General features: G+C 39.1%; 1 protein-coding gene across 2 annotated transcripts in view; it reads left to right on the top strand.

The window, feature by feature from the left end:
• Reln (reelin) overlaps nt 1–20,926 on the top strand; it is a 447,612-nt gene that overhangs the window by 117,730 nt on the left and 308,956 nt on the right. For both annotated transcript variants that reach the window (XM_021190313.1, XM_021190312.1), the window contains exon 3: nt 5,100–5,235. In XM_021190313.1, coding sequence (XP_021045972.1) covers nt 5,100–5,235 — 136 coding nt within the window. The remainder of the gene's footprint in view (nt 1–5,099; nt 5,236–20,926) is intronic.

Genomic DNA, 20,926 nt, shown 5'->3' with positions numbered 1-20,926 from the left:
TTTTTAATCTTAGCCATTCTGACTAGAGTGAGATGGAATCTCAGGGTTGTTTTGATTTGCGTTTCCCTGATGGCTAAGGATATCTGCTGCTTTTTATCCAGCTCGTCTAGCTCAATTCAGAGGAGCCTTTGGAAGAATGGTACCCAAGACTGTTCTCTTGCCTTCATAGACATCACACAGACCCCATCACATACATCCACAGACACAGGGGTCTGGAAGACACGTGTGGGATCAGTTTTGGAGTAATGGACAAAAATATAGGATATTTTACATTATTACTACAAAGGCCATTCAGTAAGACTCTGTTGGATACTTTTAAATTGTATTGAAATTTTGATCATTTGAATAGTTTTAACCCTAACCTCAGAATTCTAGATAATGTTAACAATAATGATAATACTAATGTTTAATCACTATATAGTTATATAACATGCACTAATTTAATTTATAACTATATAGTTACAGCATTTAAATATTATTTAATAATACCTAGTAGTAATAATAATTTTCAAGTACTGACTACAAATAATAATTGATGGGTAAGCTTTTTCAAATCCCTGTACTCAGGTTAGATCTGCCCCTGGACAGGCAGGTTGGAGAACTGCAGCCCCAGACTGCTGGCTAGCAAGAACATCATTCTGTAACGTATTTACTCAGGACAGGGTGTATGCATGCACACGCGCGCGCGCACACACACACACACACACACACACACACACACACACACGTCAGCCATATATATGACGTATATATGTATGGCAGCAGCTTATAAATTTCAGTAAGGTAGTATGTGACCTAGACATCGACTCAGTCCCTAAGAGAAATTTTGAGGGAAGAGAAGCTACTTCAACCATGAATCACCCTACAAAGGTTTGAAACCTTAGTCTGTTCCATTAATTTCCTTCCCACATGATTATAGCTGGAGTGTTCATTTTCCTTTGTGGCTAGACTCACTTGCAGATGTGTCATTTCCACACATCGGGTCCCTGATTCATGCTTGACCAGGAGGGGAGTGGCAGTTCCTGAGTCATGGCTCTTGAGTCTGCTCTGGGAATGTCATCTCCCTGTGAGTCTCATTTTCTCTCTAACCTCATGGCTTCTCTGGTTAGATGAATTTTGTCTAAGATGCAGCTTGAAAATAGAAATGAGACAACATTTTTACCTTGCAAAACTAGCCTGTTTCTTCCATTTCCTAGATCAGTTGTGACTTATTCTGATCAAAAGTCATGCATATGTTGTACTTTCTATGTCTTTATAATTTTAAAAGTTGTTTATATATTTAAACAGAAAATACTTCTTGAATATCTATGAAGGGGCATATATTGTGCTGTCTTCCTGAATACAAAGATTGAAATATACTCTCATATACTATGTGGGGAGAAAGTCATGGATGGAAGAACAGGTGGATTGCTATGACGTGCAGAAAGGGCATCTACCCAAACATGGGAATCAGGCCATGAGCAGGATGGAAGTCTTTGAGGGTGAGGCCATGGTTGGTATATCCCTACCTCAGTGACTTCCCTCCTGGTATTAAAGATGCTAGATTGATCCTGCCCTTGAAGAGGACATAGGACTTGATCTATTAAAGATGAGAGGACATATACTTCTAAGACTGGTGGCTGGCCCTTAGAGCTCAGACCCAATGGACAATTTAGGGAGAATGTGAAGCCATATTGTGTTAAACTTAGGGAGAGGTGGTGAGGGCAGCATTCTGCTGGAGGCTGATGGGAAGCCTGGGCCGGAAGGCAACCAGGACATGACCTTTCTGAGAACTCATTTTGGTAGAATAGGGAGAGTCGTGGGGCACAGAACCGGGTAAGGCACTGTTGTGGAATCCCGGGGGGGGGGTGAATGAAACTGAGAACAGTTTAGAAATGAGAATATCACACAAAAAAATTAAGCATAGAAATGTTAATGCTCTAAATTGGAAAATAAATTAATAAAAAATGTGTATTAGTTTTTAATCTCAAGAAATGAGAAACTGCTTAAAGCATGAGTAAGTAAGTTAAATACTGACTATGCATACCGTGGCAGGTGCCAGAGGATATCTGATTTCCTAAGAAATGGGGGATATGGTGGAGGATAAGAAGCAGAACATTCCAGATGCTTTCTAGTATTCTGGGATTCAGTAAAAGGCTCAGCAGAAACCAAGAGAGGAACATCGGGTTGTTGTCTTGGAGGTGAAAAGATGATAGCGAATCCCAGTGCAGGATTTGTGAGGTGACAGAGAACAGTTGAAGACTGTATTTTAGTTAGAGGGCATCATTTGTGTTAACACAGCAGAGGGGCCCACTTGATATTTCAGGTGTACAGTGTGCAAGGTATGGGAAGGACTTACAAACTGACAGTGCTGAAGCTGAAGTTAAAAAAAGATCAGAGGTCAATCCAGAGAAGCTGAGTTTTGCTCTGTGCATCGGCCATCTAATAGGGATTTCTACATTAGAAGGACGTGGTCTGCTCCCTGCTGCCAAACTCCTACCTGCAGCTGCCTCTTCTGCACTTGGAATATGATTAGTGCAACTGAAGAACTGAATTGTTTATTTTTCTGTGAATTTAAACTTGTCTTAAATAAAAACTCATAGTGACTAAAAAGCTGAAACATTGCCAGGAATAGGAAACCAAGCTTCAAAATTCTCTCATTTATTAAAGTTGTAGTTTTGAGCAAATAAAAGTAAATATTTCTACTTTAAATCAAGTTATATTTGAGTAGCCGCTGTAGATGGCTCAGGTATAGATGATGTGAATGGGTTTGAGAGGTTTTGTGGGGCAATACTTAGAATTTTATTGTATAAAATTACTCTGATAGACTGGAAGAATATCTGTATTTATCATGAACAGTCAGCTAAATGCATCATGGCGCGTTGCCTTATGTGTTGTTTGTTATGAGAATTAAACACCCCATGTCTTACATATGAAATCTAAACTTTTATGTCCATGCACCAAAGGAGGAGGAGTGCTGGATTCATGCCTGTAGACTGTGAGCTCCCTAAACATGGATTCTCGGCTGCATTTGTAGTACCAGATGTGTTTCCTCCTGTCTTATAACAAATTTATTATACTTTAGATATAGGTAGCACAGAATTTTCTTTTTTATTTGAGAGAGTATAAAGCATCTGCTCAAAACTACAACTTCAATAAATGAGAGAATTTTGAAACTTAGTTTCCTATTCCTGGCAATGTTTTAGTTTTTTAGTTAATATGTGAGGTTTGTTTTGACAAGTTTAAATTCACAGCAAAATTGAGTTTAAAAGTTACCCACATAACCCTTGCCTCTACACACTGAAAAAAAAAAAAAAAGGCAAAAGCTCACTTCTGTACCTGACATCCTGCCCACAGTGGCACATTCGTCAAGATCAATGACCCTGCACTTGGCACATCATTATCACCCAGTGCACATAGCATCTATTAGGTGCTACTCTGAGTATTTTATGTCCTGTGTGGTTTGAGCATTTACATAATGGCTGTGGTCCATTTTTGATGCACTGTATAGAATAGCCCCTCTGCCCTCAGACCCCGTGTTCTGCGTTTCCCTTGCCCCTTGCCAGGTTCCAGTGAGGACTCAGTTTTGAACTGCTTCTCTAGTTTTCCCTTTTTAAAGTGTGATATCTAGCTGGAATCAGGCATCCTGTAGCCATTTCAGATTGGCTACTCTTGCATGGTACTTGTTCATTATTTTTCCATTTTAACTAAATCAGGCTCTATTGCCTGGGTAGATCACAATTTATTCACCCTTCTCCTGAAAAATCTTCTAGTTACTTTTGAGTGTTAGAAATTATTAGAAAATGTGCTTTAAACATTTGTGTGTGTGTGTGTGTGTGTGTGCGCACGCGCGTGCATGCGCGCACACACACGCAAATTTTCATTTCACATGGGAGTGTGGCAAGGATGACCATTGCTACGTGTTATGGTAAGAATAGTTTTAGTTTTATAAGAAAATTGTCTTCCAAAGGAGCTGAAGGGTTTTGTGAACTCAGTGTGTATGTGCATCAGCAGGCGATGTTGTCAGTGATCGGAATTTGGGTGGTTCTGATAGGTAGTTGCTGTGTTGTTGTTTAATTTGCACTTTGGAGTAGTGTATATTGTTGAACACTTTTGTACTTTATTTACCATATATACTTTCTTTGGCACAAAATCTCTTCAGGTATTTTGTCTATTTTCTAAGTAGGTTGTTTCCTTATTGTTTAGTTTTTAATTTATATTTCTTATCTGTGTTAAAATTGAGAGAAAGGCTCTGTTAAAGGGGATCAGAGGCATCCCCGATACCTCAACACCTCAGTAGGTGCTGGCTTACCTGCGGACATGCCATAGTGTTTTCATATCAAACATAAGCAAGGTCACAGAACACAGCCCTAGGCAAGTCCATCTAAGAGCAATGCCATCTGGATATTCCCACACATAGATAGACAAAAGCTGGCACACGGTACAAGCTACAAAATGATCAACACCCTTCTTTCTGCTAACACGACTGCTTTTATCCAACCACGTCGCTAACTTAGACCCACTCTGTCCTCACACCACCAACATGAAAATTAAGGCAGTAATACCATTATCTCCAGTTTTTGAAAGCTGTATTCTAAGAGTCAAACCATGTTCCCCTGCGAGTGAACAAGGCCTGGAGTACTGTTCCCCAAGTTGTAAGATTTCCAGTACGAAAATGGTGGCATTGCCAGGCAAACCTGATCTCCACTGATATAGCCCAACAGAAGTCAAATCCTGTAAGTATCTCCCAGAGCACCTCTGTGCTAACATACCTCCCAGTCTACTGTGTTGTGTGGTCTCCCACGTCTCTGAAAGCTCCAAGAAATCCAGACTTGATAGTGCGTGCTGCTCTGAGGGGACTTGGGGATCAGTGGAGTCCTACAAAGGCCAACACATTCTCTAGTGATCGCTTTCATAGGTCATTTAATGATAATGATGTCTTAAATGATCAATTTACCTCTATCAAGGAAAAGAGTAAATTACATAACTTATGGGAAGTCATTTAGCTTTATGAGTCTTAGTATAAAATAAAAATGTTCATAAAATGTCATCATGCTCTGGTGGGTAGGAAGGAGTTCATTTTGTTTTCTTTGTAACACCCCTCCTTTTCTGTCTCACAGGGATCATGTCCGACCAACAGTTTGGCAACCAGTTTATGTGCAGTGTGGTGGCCTCTCATGTGAGTCACCTGCCTACAACCAACCTCAGCTTTGTCTGGATTGCCCCACCAGCTGGCACAGGCTGTGTGAATTTCATGTAAGTACCTGTTGTGTGTGTGATGAACATGGGATAAAAATGCTACCTTTCATGGAGTTACACAGAATAACTACTTAAGTGCATTATGTCAGTATATTTGACTTCAGTTGAAACCATTCATTGTGGTGCGAAGAGAAGTCAGAACTCGTTTTTAAAGGAGTCGATTTTCAGTAAAGATTTTATTTTGCATATTTATGTGTAAGCACCATATTTATAAATTAAATTCCAGCTGGCAACAATGATGGAGTGAGGAGGAGAGGGGTGAGCTGTCTCATTGAAGGTTTCATTGAGGATGGATGCTCTACAATGCAATGTTGCAACAGTGTAAACACTGCAGGGAGCATGGCTCCCCTGGCTTCAAGGAGTTGAATCTGAAGCTGGTTGCTTTGGGTTTGAGTAGAACATCATGGTTGCAGAAACTGATAGCACAGAGGATTGTATAACTCATTGTGAGGTAGGGTAAGGGAGAGAGTAGGGGTTTTGAGAATATGAGAGTGAATGGCCCTAGTAACCCACTGTCTTTAGCTAGCTTCTACGCCCTTGAGTTCTACAACCTCCCTCAATAGTGCTCCCTTCTGGAGACCATGCAGTTCACACACGAGCCTATAGGAGACATTTCAAATGAGAACCACAATTTTAAGACTATCATACTTAAGTATCTCTAATACTGCCATTGTTAAAAAGTAAATTGATTGGCTGGTTGTGATATCACATGCCTTATCACTCTGAGTTCCAAGACAGTCAGGGCTATGTAGAGAGACCCTGTTTCACAAAACAAAAAATGTGTGATTTTGCATATAATTAATACCATTTAGTCATTCTGTAATATAATCATATGGCAAAACCAAATTATACCCCAACATATATATATATATATATATATATATATATATATATATATATATATATATATATANATATATATATATATATATATATATATATATATATATATATATAATACCTATTTAGCAATTTAGAAACAAAGGTAAAAGAATGATGCCTTAGGTGTAGGAATTGTGCTGCAGATGCAGCCACTGGGGCTTGGTACCCCTCAGTCAGTTGATCTCTACATTTTGAAGAGTTGTAGTTTCATGTAAGTTCCATCTGCTGCTAAGGGAGGCATCTTTGATGAGAAGTGAGAGCTACACTATCTGTGGGCACAAGTTTTAGCATGCAGTTTGGAATTATATCTTATTAAAGTGGCAGTAGTACGGCCTCCTGTAAGGTCCATGGACTCATTAGCCCTGGACATTGGCTGGGTTTACAGTCTCAGGTGTGATTTCCTTCTGCTGAGTGGGCTTTAAGTCTAATGTGACATCTGTTGGTTGCAGCCGAGATAGGAGTGCCACTACTACACCTTTAGGCATATCTTGCCACACTGATCATTGTTGCGGTTCATAGACATTACAGCTAGACAATACCATCAGTTGCTTTCTTTCCTTCACTGATGGGTCATAGATGGGGTGGAAAAACTGTGTGAGCCAGAGGAACATGAAGTCTGCTGTGAGACTCTCCTAGAAATGTCAGGGAAGCTTTACCCAAGATACCTCAACAATATGGCTATCTGAATAAGGTCTGAACAATGACAATATGGATCGATATGCTAAAATGGAAAGGGGGAATCTCATGGAACCCTGCCCATAATTAATGATCAGCAGACAACCAATAACTGCTGAGAGGGAGAATTTATCATTCCCATCATTCCCAGGGATGAGCCAACTTGTTGATTATCCAATACCAAGTAGTCAGCTCTAAAATCAAATATGCACAAGCAACACTGAGTAGATTCAGCTGGTTGTACATATGTGTATGGCGCTCTGTGTGTGTGTGTGTGTGTGTGTGTGTGTGTGTGAGAGAGAGAGAGAGAGAGAGAGAGAGAGAGAGAGAGAGAGAGAGAGAGACAGACTGAGACTAAAAAGTGGCCATGACTTTGAGAGGGAGGGGGAGGGATGGGAAGGAAGGGTAAACAGTGCAACTATATTTAAATTAAAAATAAAAAAAACCTAAACAAACAGTTCTGTCCAAGCAACAGGAAATGTAATGTTAGAAAGTAAAACAAAAGCAGGTGCAATCCTTCAGTACTTCACACTCCTCTTGGAAGATGATCACCAATTTAGCTTTGAGCTCTCTGACTAAATATATGTGTTTAAAACCTGCTAAATACTTTTGTGTAGCTATGGCCAGAATATCTGAGAGAACAACTAACACAAGGAAGAATGAGTGTAGCTCACCAGGAGGGAAAGAAGAAGAAAATGTTATCAGCAGGTGATTTGTGACGGTACAGCATCTGGGACAGCTCAGAACCTAAGATTCTCTCCTGAGCTCACAAAGAGGAGATCAAGTGAATGCTCTTCACACCAAGACAGACACCACACTGGTTCAAAGACTTTGCCATCTCCCAACACTGACTGTGCCTCCTCCCTCCCCTGTGGCCACCAATCCTCCTCCTTCTTACCTGGCTTTTACTCTTGGCCCTCACTGCATTTGTCTTTATCGCTAACATATGTTCTTGTTCATTTAATTACTTTTTTATCACTAAAATTCAAATTCCTTGAAGGCAAGAATCTTTTCTTTAGTGATCTGCCCCAAGAGTCTAGAAGAGTGCTTGACACACAGTAGTTGCTCACTGATTATGTGTCAAGTGTAGTAACTCACAGTTAGAAACAGCTGTTCAGTAGACAGGCAGGCAAAACAGAGGTAGAGGATATCGTTGATATTTCTGTTCTAATCTCATCCTAAGGCAAAACAACAACAACAACAACAACAACAACAACAACAACAACAACAACAGCAAAAAACTGCATAGAAATGGCATCTACCAAAGTTCATCACTAACTCTCTAGCCCTGACAGGGTCTAGTTCAGTGTCCGGCAGGGTTTCCTGTGCCCAACCCCAGGGCACTGACTGAACACTTCCTGTCTGACTCTGCTCTGTGTGACTCAGCTGACAGGATCGCACTTATCCCATAGAGCTGGTCAACATATAATCTCCTTGCCTTCTGCCTGGGGAAGCTTGTGAATCTGAGTCCTTTTCTGCAGGACTACTGCGGGACCACTGCAGAAGTTCTACAACTTCCACTTCTCCTTGCTCTGTCCTGTCCCTGGTGACTAGCTAATCTTCTTAGGCTCAATGATCATTCACTCAGAATTCGGAGAAGCCCGAAATGCTCCCCTGAAGCCAGGCATTTGGCAAGGATCTGCAGTCTAAGTTAGTGGATAAGCCCCAGACAGCCATCTTGTTGAGTGTGTATTTTCCCTCCTAGCCCCAGGCTCCTGGAATAACGACTCTTGAGAATCAAATTTAAATGTGTTTGATTTTAGCTATCTAAGGCATAAGTGTTGGCTGTTCCCTGGTAAGCTCATAGCTTACTATCCCATCTATTCTAAGTTCTGCCACATAGCTGGTTATCTTTCCTTAACTGCCATGCTGTGGGCCCCCTCCATGTTCCTGCATGAAAATCTCCTGAGCTTGGCTCTATCCCAGATTCCTTGCCTCCTACTGGAACTCCCAGCGTTTATTTCCTGCCACAGCTACAGGCCAGTTAGACATAAGAGGTTCCTTCTACACCACCTGTCCTTGCCTTCCCAGTTGTGGAATGACAAACCTGCATGAGCATGCTTTTGCTTTTACAACTTTCCATGGATGGTGGGAAACCAAACGTAGGTCCCAGTGCTTGTGTGGTGAGCACTATTCCAGCTGAGCCTTCTCCCCAGCCCCTGTTTCTGACTTCTTTTAGGTGTGGTCTTATTAGTCTACTGTATAACCTTGATATAGAGGTTTGAGGGTTTTTTACACTTTTTTATTTTAAAATTGAACTTACTTGTTGGAGTGGTGGGTGCATGCACATGCCATGCTCCGTGTGTAGAAGTTGGAAATCAGTTTGTAGGAGGCGTGCTACATTCCACTATGTATCGTTGAAGGTTGGAGGTCAGATCATCATGCTTGGTGGCTAGCACCTTTACTCACTGGGCCATCTTGGCAGCCCTAAAGAGATCTGTTAGATAAAGTCATAGGTTCCCATTCCACTTCCTCCCTTTTATTTGTTTTAATATATTACTTTACATCTTATAAAATATGTTGTGCTAGCTTTGAAGAAATAATGTGACTAATATCTAACATTAGTTTGTTAATGGCAATTAATTGATAGTACACTCAGTTTTTTTTTTCAATCTCAGTATAGCCAATTCATGGTGAGTTGTTTATAGTTCTAAACCAAGTCACTCACTTTTAAACTTTTAAAAGTTCTGCACTAAGAATTATATACATCTGAAATTCAAGACAATTCTGTAATTCATTATGTGTACCTTCTTAGTAAGGAATAAATGGCCAGTCTGAAGTTCTGAATACTTACCAAATCATGTGGACTGCATTTACTGGCTTCTTTGTTAAAAAATAACCAAGTAAAAGACAGAGACAAGGGCACCCTGAGGCTGAAGGGCCTGCTGTGCTGATGGATAGGCAAGAAGGCTACAGTTACTTTAGTCGGCTGTTGCAACATTGTATAGCAGCTGTTGTCACATATTGAAACATCGTATAGTGACTGTTTGTCACATGTTGAAACGTTGTATAAGTGGTGGTGCCTTATGGCTGTAGTGTCTGTCTCTAGTTTTATATTGTATTGTAGTCTTCAGTGACTAGTAAGCTTCAAGCAAAAAAGGGAGAGCAAGAGAGGGAGGAGAAGAGAGGAGAGAGGGGCAAAGACAGGTATGATTAGAAGGAACAATGTAAGAGTGAGGGAGAAATCAAAGGATGGAGGAAAGAGGGCATAAGACCTTCAAGCCATTTAACCTCAGACATTATTGGAAAGGTGGGAAATAATAGTGCTTTTTAAACATTTACCATGTGCCTGCTATTCTTCTAAGTGGTTATTGTATTTTAATCCAACAATCCTCATAAAAATGAGACTCACTTTAGAGAATTGGTGTCTGTATCTACAGGTGAGCACGCTGAAGAATAGAGCTGTTAAATAACCAGCCAAAAGTTATTCTGTGAGCAAAGCAACATATGATTAAAAAGTCATGTTTCCCCACTTCTTCTGCATTAAATGATCACTTCTATTTTATTATGGAAAATAACGATACTTACACCATTTAAGTCAGGTGGAGTTTGCAATATAGCATCAGAATCTTTTCCATGTGGCCAGCAGGGGTTTCCTACTGTGTTTGACATGAATGATAATATTAAGAGCAGCAAAACTACCCACTTCGTACAAATACCAAGAGGCACAAAAGCTGAAAATAAACAATGAACTGAGATATTTTCTATTTAAGATTGTGAGCACCGGGAAGAGAATCATTGACCAGTAAAGAGGAACCTGGGAGGGACCATATTTACACATTGATACTCCAAAGGAAATAACTTTTAGAGGGTTTTTTTTTTTAAGTGCTCTAAACAAGAAGCAAAAAGATCATTTGGAAAATTGAAGACACTAGCAGTTTCTGCACACCTGACAGGCTTGAAACAGAATGGATGCAGAGTTCTGAATTGCTGTCTGAATGTATCCCTAGTGCTTTTAATTTTTGATGGGAGCCATTCCAGCTGCCTGGAGAATCCCTTAAGGAAGACGGTAGTTGGTTGTCCATTTATTTCCACTCATCTAAAGGAAACCCCACAATTATATTTGCTTTGTGGAAACATCTGGAATACGACAGGACTCTGCATGTGCAGGTCTGCTGGGAGTTCATTGTGCCTCAGACCAGGGCGTCAGCAGTTGACATATATGGATTCTTCTTGGATCTCAAGATTGCATGCAGTTTGCTACAAAAAAAACCCATAAATTACTTCTCCTGTAAGTTGGAAATGATTGTATCCCTACTGTGAGGTAAAACTAGATATGCTGTTTTCTGAATAAGGAATTTCATCTGTAAATCACAATTCTCTTTTTCCCCCGATGGTCTGATTTTCTTTTTTTAAAAAACACATCCTACAATTTAAGTCAATTATTTTAGTGCTGCTCAAAAAATGTACCCGTGAATGACAAGATAAAAAGTATATTATTCATCCGTAGAGGGAAATGTCGGAGCCCTGGCTGCCAGTTCTCACCTCCCGCAGGCCCTGCTTTTTATCATAGTTACACAGCCAATTAGGCTGGACTGGGTGACAGTCGAAGTTCAGGGTCTAACATGTACTCTCACAGATCGGTGCCTTGGCAAATGAGGTCAGGATGTTTTTTGGGGACTTAATTTTTAATTGAGAGGAATAAGGTTGGGATAAAATATCAAACTCCAAGAAGGGTCGAAGGAACCATAATTCTTATATTAATGATGTGACGTATTTTATGTTTAACAAATACTCGAAAGACAAAACAGCTGTCTCTTCTCCATTCTTGTGTTTCTTCCTTCTTTCTTCCTCAAAAAAAAAAAAAATCACAAAGTAAGGCTCACTGAGTCTATTGGGATCATCTGCACAGGACCTTCTTTGCACGGGCCACGAGACCGGGAGAGACATATTCCTGTCCCTCAGTGCTGGAGACACGGATGCTGCTGCAGAATTCTACCCCAGGGGGAATAGCTGCACCTGGGAATTTGTTTCTTCTTGAAAAGACCTGATTTTCTGATGGTTCTTAGTTTCTCCTGGTAAATCTAAAAGGAAAAGCAGTCTGTGGAAAGCACTGTCATCCTCGCTTAGTTTCCCTTGATGGCATGAGCAAGGTCAGAACACTCAGAAGGGCCTGGCATTTGCAGCCAGATCTGCTCTGCTCTGCACACCCTGTGGCTGGGGCAGACTGACACCTGCGCTTGACATATCCTGCTTGGAACCTTTTGGAATGTTTGTGAAAGAAAGTCTGTGCACTATAGGTTGTGCTCCAGTGAAATGCCTTGGACTCTAACGGAAATGTGATGTTTGTGGTTTCTCTTCTTTTTAGAATTAATTTGTCCAGGTATAGAAGCCCCTCGTGAACTTTCAACCCATAATTGCAACATGTTTAAAATTAGCAGTGACTGTGATTTTGGAGAAGCAGGTAAATACAATTTCCTAGGGCAGCGGCCACTCAATGGTTCGCCAGTGTCTGGTCCCTTGTCAAAGAACTATGGGAGTGTGGCAAAGCCCAACCCTAGTGAACTAGACAAGCCAGTGAACTAGATCAAGTTCCCTCTTCTGAACTTGACTCACCCTAGCTTTGAACCTCACCGGTCAGGATAGTGTGGCCTGAAATACCTATTACCTAGTTGCTCGCTGTAAATTCATTTCTAGTACCGCACTTTCTGTGATCTTAAACATGGCTATGTAATGCAGTCACATATGAGGGGTAGCATCGCCTTGGGTTGCCTTCTCTTCTTGTTTCCTGTTCTTGTTCCCATTCTGCCAATCCTCTGCTGCATGGCTTAGCTCCTACAATTTGTAAAATGTGCTCTTACCCAGGAAAACATACTCTCGAGTACCTGTTATTTAAAATGAGCTCATCTGGAGGACGAATCATTATGAATACAAGAGCTGTCATGGGGTTTAGAATGCCATTTGATAGTGGTGGTGAGCAGTAGTATTGTATTACCAGTAAAAACACTCTTTACTGAGTGTTCACATGCCAGGCACCCTAACCTCCCATGTGTTCCCCAAGTTAATGGGTCCTTGAATAAAACTGACTCAAAGTTGGTTCTTTTAGCTATAGTCCTATACTACCATCCTATGGCACAGTGAGAACAGGGTCTGTGAAGACAACATAGAAACAGGGAAATGCTTGAAAAGCAGACTGAAAAGGGTCTAGAAAGAATAGTCACTATGATTAGTTTCAAATACATTGCAATTGTGTTTGTAGAGGACTTCTGGTATCATGGAAGATCAAGCTGACATAGCAGGAGTTTTCCTGCTAAAATATGTAGAAATTGTAGCTAAGGCAGGAAACTTTGAGACCTGTGAGAATAGCAGCACCAGGTTTCAGAAGAAAAGAGGAAGACTGAAGTTGACTTGGAGGTAGGATCTGGGACTGTCATGTCTGACAGTTATTTCAACACAGACTTGGGCCCCAGGCTTGGCTTTCTAACTCCTGTAGACTGGAGATGTGAGAGCTTCTTTAAAGATAGTAGGAGGTAAAAAAAAATAAGGGAGAGTTGGGAATAGGTCCACCCTATGAAGCATCCATTTTCTGGAAACACAGAGGGGGAAAAAATTAAATTTGTTATTGGCTTGGAGTCATCCATAAGGATAAGTTATGTATGCGATGCTAAACCATCAACATTTGCAGAGTCTCTGTGATGGCTAATAGTAACTATCAACCTGACAGGGTCTGCTGTCACCCAGGAGACAAGCCTCTAGCCATGCAAGGAAGATTATTCTGAGGAGGTTAATTTGAGGTGGGAAGGCCCACCCTCAGAATAGATGGTACCATTCTGTGAGCTGGGGTTCTGGATTGCATAGAAAGGAAGAAATTAGTTCAACACCAGTATCCATTACTCTCTTCTTCCTGATGTGAATCAATGATAAGCTGTAACTTAACTAGGACCTCAGAATTCTCATTTGAGTTGCTTTTTTCAAGGTGCGTGTGTGTGTGTGTGTGTGTGTGTGTGTGTATCTTGACACCTTAGAGGAAAGTAACTGATATGACAGACAGAGGTTTTGCATCAGTTGCATTCTATGAAACAGTGTTAAGAAACTAACCTCTAGTATAAATTTTAGAAGGAGATGATACAAAGGCTGGGAAGGAGTAAGCTTAAGGAGATAGTGGGAAGAAGGGTTAGGAATAAGGGAAAGGTGAATGTTTTCTTCATCTAAGCAAGATAAAATAAATTAGCAGTGATATGGCAGATAATAAGCCTTCAGGATATTACCCCAGAAAATACCAAAGGCAGCTAGAGAAGAGGTACATTACCTGTAAATTCATCTGAACAGTTGTCTTATTATCTGAAGACAAAGGAAAAATATCTTCAATGAAGTGAAGGAAAACAACCATTATCCTGGGATTCTGTGCCTGGAATATGACAAATGTGAAAGCAAGATAGATTTTCAAACTGTAGCTGAAGATCTTTACTATGCAGACCATGTTGAAGCAAGAAAGAGACAATGTGTGTGAGTTAAAAAGATAAATCCAGAAGAAAGGTGGAAATATAAAACCTTCCAGGGTGTGACACACTCACGAGGAGCAATGCCATGTGGCGAGTGTCTAGAGTTGTATGCATCGGATGTGGATGTAATTGATCAAGTGTACACTGACACCTGCTTTAAGATGGATTTTTAAAGCAATGAATAACCAAGCTACTGGGCAGCATAGTTTGAATTTGAAGGAAGAAGTGTTAAATGCCTTCAAAGTAACTTGAAAGACCATAGCCTCAGTTAAAGATAATTGTTAAACCTATATATGTTTAAAATGGACATGAAATTAGAACTTCCAAAGCAGGAAGGAGACCGGGAAAGGATTAAACATAATGTAATTAATCCATTACAATAAATGAAAAAGGCACGTTTAAAACTTATGGAAGCATAAGAGATCACAGGTCCCTGACCAAGCTTGAGTTCATCAATAAGAACTTACATCCACCAAGAGATAGCGATTGTGTGAAATGCATGCACATTGGAATGCTATCCACTTTTAAAGAACAGAGTTAGTTAGTTATGTGTAATGGGAGTGAATGGCAGTAAGTCGGGCTTAGACCCAAACAGCACAAGATGACCCTCGTCTGTAGAATTGCTGAGTATGCACGGGATCCTGAAAAGAAGAGGGAGGTGGGCTTCGCTGTGGAGGGGAGAGAGGCTTTTCTATTTATTTATTTATTTATTTTATTAGATATTTTCTTCATTTACATTTCAAATGCTATCCCAAATATTTCCTATACCCTCCCCCCGCCCTGTTCCCCTGCCCACCCACTTCCACTTCTTGGCCCTGGCATTCCCCTGTATGGGTCATATAAAGTTTGCAAGACCAAGGGGCCTCTCTTCCCAACAATGACTGACTAGGCCATCTTCTGCTACATATACAGCTAGAGACACAAGCTCAGGGGGTACTGGTTAGTTCATATTGTTGTTGCACCTACAGGGTTGCAGCCCCCTTCAGCTCCTTGGGTACTTTCTCTAGCGCCTCCATTGGAGGCCCTGTATTCTATCCTATAGATGACTGTGGGTATCCACTTCTGTATTTGCAGGCACTGGCATAGCCTCACAAGAGGCCGCTATATCGGGGTGAGAGGCTTCTTGATCAAATGACCCAACATTTCAGATAAAAGAAACAGGTTTTGTGATCTATTGTACAGCAAGATGGGTAAACACAGATAATAATAATAATATTACATATTTCAAAACAACTGAATTTCCAGTGCTTCACCATAGAACATAAGTAAGCAATTATTGATTCATTTGATTTAATTATATAGCATCATGTATACACCAAGACAATGCCACACAAATGAATACAAATATAATTTATCATTCCAATATAATATAATGTTAATCAGAGATTAATAAATATTCATTGAGTTGATATATCAGAAGATTATGCCAAAGATTTAGAGCCCATACTCCTAGATTTCCTTCCAGGCATGTACTGATAACAGCAGGCTATGTAATATGTTAGTTGTCTTGGTAAATATCAATTTGGCCATTTAATAAAAATCTTTCAGCAGTTCAAATTTCATGATTTATAGTTTTTCTCTAACAATTCCAGGGATATTGCATAATTTCTTCTAAGTATCAATTCTGATATTTAAACATCCTAGAACACAAATATTTCTATGGTTTACTAAACTGAACTGAAGTCCTAGTTTTGATTGCTATGTAGGGTAATGGAAATTTAAAGATTAATACTATTGACTGTTTTTAAATTAAATGACTCAAGTCCATAGGAAGCATTGTTATGGAATTTTTATTGCTGATGGTTTTATTGAGGATTTTTTGTTTTTACAGTTTTGAAGAACTATAACATGTGAAACACAGTGTCTAGACATGTAAGATATTCAGACAATTAAGTCAGTATATGATTAAAGTCTTTTTGTTTATGAAATAAACATTAAACAGAAGTGCCAGCGTATAACACTAATGCTGATCAGCCCTAGCGTCCAGCGCTAGTTGAGACCATTTGCCCTGTCATTGTTCATGGGTGGAATTATGATGACAGGGGCATTAGTAAATACTCTGGGCTGCATGTTTCAAAGAGCAACATTCTGAGTTTTGTAGGAAAGATAAACAGTAGAAAGGCTTCTAATTAAAAACATGCACTGTACTCGCAAGAAAAGTATGGTAGCCAATCCCTTAATCAGATCCCCGTTTTAACTTAAGCAAATATATTGCAACTGTGTCTCTCAAGCTAAGCCACAGGAGCCTTTCTTCTAAATCCCCTGCAGGCATTAATGTTCAGCCTGGAGATGGCACCCATATTTGCTAAGTGCAGAGATGGTTACAAAAGAGCTTTGCTCACTTTGAGGATAAAAGCTAGAGTATACTTTAATTTTGGTGGCTGCCTGGCTCATCTCAGCACCATAATAGTGATTTGGCTCAAACCCAAAAAAGTAGCAAGTCAGTGCTTACATGTCTATGGATCAAAATTAGATGAAAAATTGCTGTTTCTCATCTCCAAGGCTATTTGCCGCACATTTTATAACCCTCAAGATGCCTTTTGTAATATGTGATAACAGAGCCAACTGCAGCATCTGCCTGGAACGAGATTACTTTAATTATGGACTCAATGTCCTATTTTCTGCAAGTGATCCCCAGAGACGGACTTCCTGCCGAAGGAGAGGTACAAGGATGCACATTAAAACCCAGCGTCAGCCGCAAGACATGGGTAACCTGCGACAAGGGCACCCATAGACTGCCTGCATTGTCCTAGACTGCACTGGCATAGAGTAGTCCAGAGTGATAGGTTTTTAATTACTCTAGCATCTGCTGTTATGACTCCGCATGGTAAAAGCAAGATGAGCTTATCAGGGAACAAAACCTCCAGACGAGTGTACAGGAAACAGACTGTATTAAAACACCGTTGGCATTGTTCAAACTATTATTTATGTGATTTTTTCCTAACAAACAAAAATGGTTTTCTGGTCATTCTTAAACTGAAATTATTGGATAAAACAGACTTTTCTCCCCAAGCTGAAAAATAAATGTGTTTTGTTAGATTACTTGAGTATTGTTAGAACACAAGCTAAGTGGGAGTTTATTGGGCAGTTTCTGGGTACTATTGAATACCTCATTATTAAGCCTCCTGGGGCACTCAGAATCGGTTTCATTGAGAAACAATGTGGATAGCTTGTGTGGGTCTCCAGAAATCTTCAGAATGTTCCACCGACTTAACATTATGAATGGCGGCTGAGAGAAAATTGTTAACTTGCTTTTATTCATCCCAGGAGAAACAGGCTCCTTGGTGAGTAGCTTCATAGAGAATCTTTTCAAAAGCATAGCCCACACCCACATTTAGGTTACTTGGGATCCCACCTGACTTCTCAAAAACGTGTAACTTAAAAAAAAAAAAAAAAAAAAAAAAAAATATATATATATATATGTATGTATTTAACATTTTTTAAGGTTGAAGATTATAGAAGACTAAGTACGGGAATTAAGTTTAAACTTTACAGTAAGCCTTTAAGCCAGGATTTGGCATGGGATAATTTTCTGTGGGGGAAGAAAACTCCAAACCAAACAAATATTCCTACCTACCATCACATTGGGTAAAGATGAAATACTTTTAACATTTATGCTTTAATAAGGAAAATGAAATCAATATAAGGAAATTTTAAGTGTTAGTCTAAAGCACTGACATCAGTATTGGGTACTGTCTTATCTGTAATATACACCCCATACACCGGAAAAAAATTAAATATGTTGAAATAGTTAGACAGAAATTTTGTACCACATAAATTTTTGTCTATGGGCAATTGAACCTGCATCATCTATGTATCAGTGGAACTTCTAAGGAGAAAGGACCAGCACTTGTTTATATGTAAACTCCTGTGTTAATAAGGAAAACACTTCACATCTACTGGAAACAACCACACTAATTCATCAGCCAAAGGAAATAATCCATAATTCTTTCACTTTGTTGCTGACTGTGGGAATACATATTTCTTTAGGCAGCAGACCCCAGATTTGCTGTGCACTTAAGTACAGGGGGTGGTGTGCAACATCTTGCTGTCATTCTTTAAGGATCAAAGAAAATCCATTTTCTCTGAATATTTGTTCTGTAATTTCAATTCTGTATTACATGTGGTAGCTTCAAATAAAACAAGTTTTTAATCAAGAGTTACATTTGGAATATAAGCTCTTTTTTTAAATGCTGTTTTCAGACATTGTGTGGGGTATTTTTTTTAACTATTAAGTTATTATTACTGTCTTTCTTGTCTTTCCTATTTGAGTTTAATATAAAATATCTTGACTTTTTAATTAGAAAAGAATAGAAATAAGCAATTTTTCAAAAAACTGATTTTGCTTTGAACATTTATACATGACACAAGTATCATTTTCTTACAAACATTCCAGGATATTTTTTTCTGATTATGAAAACAGTACTTGAATATTTTAAAATATTACATAATCAGTACTTTCATGTATATAGACACACATGTCTACTTTCTCAGAAACCAGAATAGTACCTCAGGATGTACGTATGTGCCAGGTGTGTGTGTGTGTGTGTGTGTGTGTGTGTGTGTGTGGTGTGCTTGCACTCAATTGTGATTGAAGTGAATTTGGGGTTCTACCATTCATTTCATTTTCATAAACCTTTTTTTTTTAAAAAGAGAAAGTAACGTTTACATTGTGCATGTTTTCGCCAATAAACATCCATCTACTTCAGCATTCACGTGGCGTCTGTTAAGTACCCACACTGCACTGTATATGTCAATCTTCCATCCGTGGACATTGTGTTTGCTTCTGAGGGTTCATTGTTTATGGTGGACATCCTTGTTATTAATATTTTTTGCCTACTTCTACTTGTGAAGATATATTATTCTTATATTAAACAACTCTGAATTCATTCTGCTAAAAAAGCTAAGATATTCATAAACCTGTATTTTTATTGTTTGCTGAGGTACACAAAGAATAATAGCATTGATAATTATTTCCAAGGTAATGTCAGATCATTATAATTATTATTATAATTATTATCATAATGATCTAGTTATCACTTTAACAACATTTTTATCATTTTGTAGTATTTTCTGTTCCTTTATTAAATTCTAATAAATACTTTAAGAGGTTTCCTTTCAACTGAAGGCAAACATTCTGTTTCCAGAGCCCTATGGAATGAACAGTGTTTTTTCAGCTGACAAGTCAGTAGAATGAGCTGCTTGATGTGATGCACACACATATATACACACACACACCTCATGCATGCATGCACACATATGTATATACAGACATATACACACACACAAATACCACACACATACATGCACACACATACATATGCATACACACATGCATATACACACATATACATACATACACACCATGCAAGCACACACACATACACACAAATATATACACATACACACATGCATACACACATATTCACATATGCAGACACAAATATATACACACATGCATCACACACTTATATATATACATGCACACATGTACATGCATATACACACCCACACATGCACAAGCACACACACATGCACACACATCTGTTTAAATAAGTTTGTTACTTTATTGTTTAATACAATAGCCTTTTATATAATAAAATACAAATCCACCAATAAATGGGATTTGGCTTTATTACATTGTACAAAGTTTGACTTTGTAAATACTCACTTCTGAGTGAATGTACTCCCTTACTGGAGCCTTTAAAATTGTCACTAATTTATTAATATTCTTTTATGATATTATTTTCATCTTTCTTTCCTTCCACATTGTATTTTTTCTTCTCTCTCAAAGTAGGATTTTAATATCAATATCGTTAAGCTTTTTCCAAAAGTATTCCCAAAGCTCTGTTCTAGAACATTATAGTTACTATACAAACATGAACATGACCATAGTGAATACCAACCATTTTTTTCTGTTTACAAGAATATTCACACTGAACTTTCTCATCAGTGCAGTAGTCATGTCTGTCTTTATCTCTGGTTTTGCTGAGTATAAACCAAAGTATATTATTCCTCTAGGAAAAAAAGGCTGCCTGTGTGTATACATCCTCTGTTATCTGGCTGCCCTTCTCTCAAGTCACTGGTCCATAAATCTCCCAGAAGCATGAATCCACAGAGAAATATTCACGTGCATTAGTGCCTCTTGACTTTCCTGGGAATACAATGCTAACTTGCTGTGAATACACATAGGATCAACTGTAGACATGGCTGAAACAGAGTGGCAAAACCAGGGTCAATATGGAGAGAGCGTAAAGCAGTGTGAGCCAGGGAAGCAACCGGAGCTGTACCACACAGCAAATGTCTCAGCTGCTGAACAACAGAATCAAGAACGATGAAGGGTTGAGTCTCTGAGAAGACAGTGGCATGTGGCTTGCTTGGTGCCCATTCTCACTGGCAGACAATGGTGACTGCACAGGCTGCGTTCCTGTAATTAGGGATAGTATTAGATAAAAATAATTTCCATACAAAGTTTATATCTATCATTGCTAAAGAAAACCTTTGAAAGTATACATATCTGTGCATGTGTGCATGCATGGGTGCGTGTATGTGCATATGTGTGTAGAGAAAGATAGATATTGATACCCACTGTAAGTCATGCCATCTTCTTTGGGGAAGATGAACTTTCTGCATATTGAGTTTTTCACGTTTTTTTTTTTGTTTTTTTTGTTTTTTTTTTTTTTTTTTTT

Source organism: Mus pahari, chromosome 2, assembly GCF_900095145.1.
Source record: "Mus pahari chromosome 2, PAHARI_EIJ_v1.1, whole genome shotgun sequence".
Classification (NCBI taxonomy): domain Eukaryota; kingdom Metazoa; phylum Chordata; class Mammalia; order Rodentia; family Muridae; genus Mus; species Mus pahari.
The sequence above is the reverse complement of the archived record's forward strand: the minus strand, read 5'-3'. Positions and strand labels throughout refer to the sequence as shown.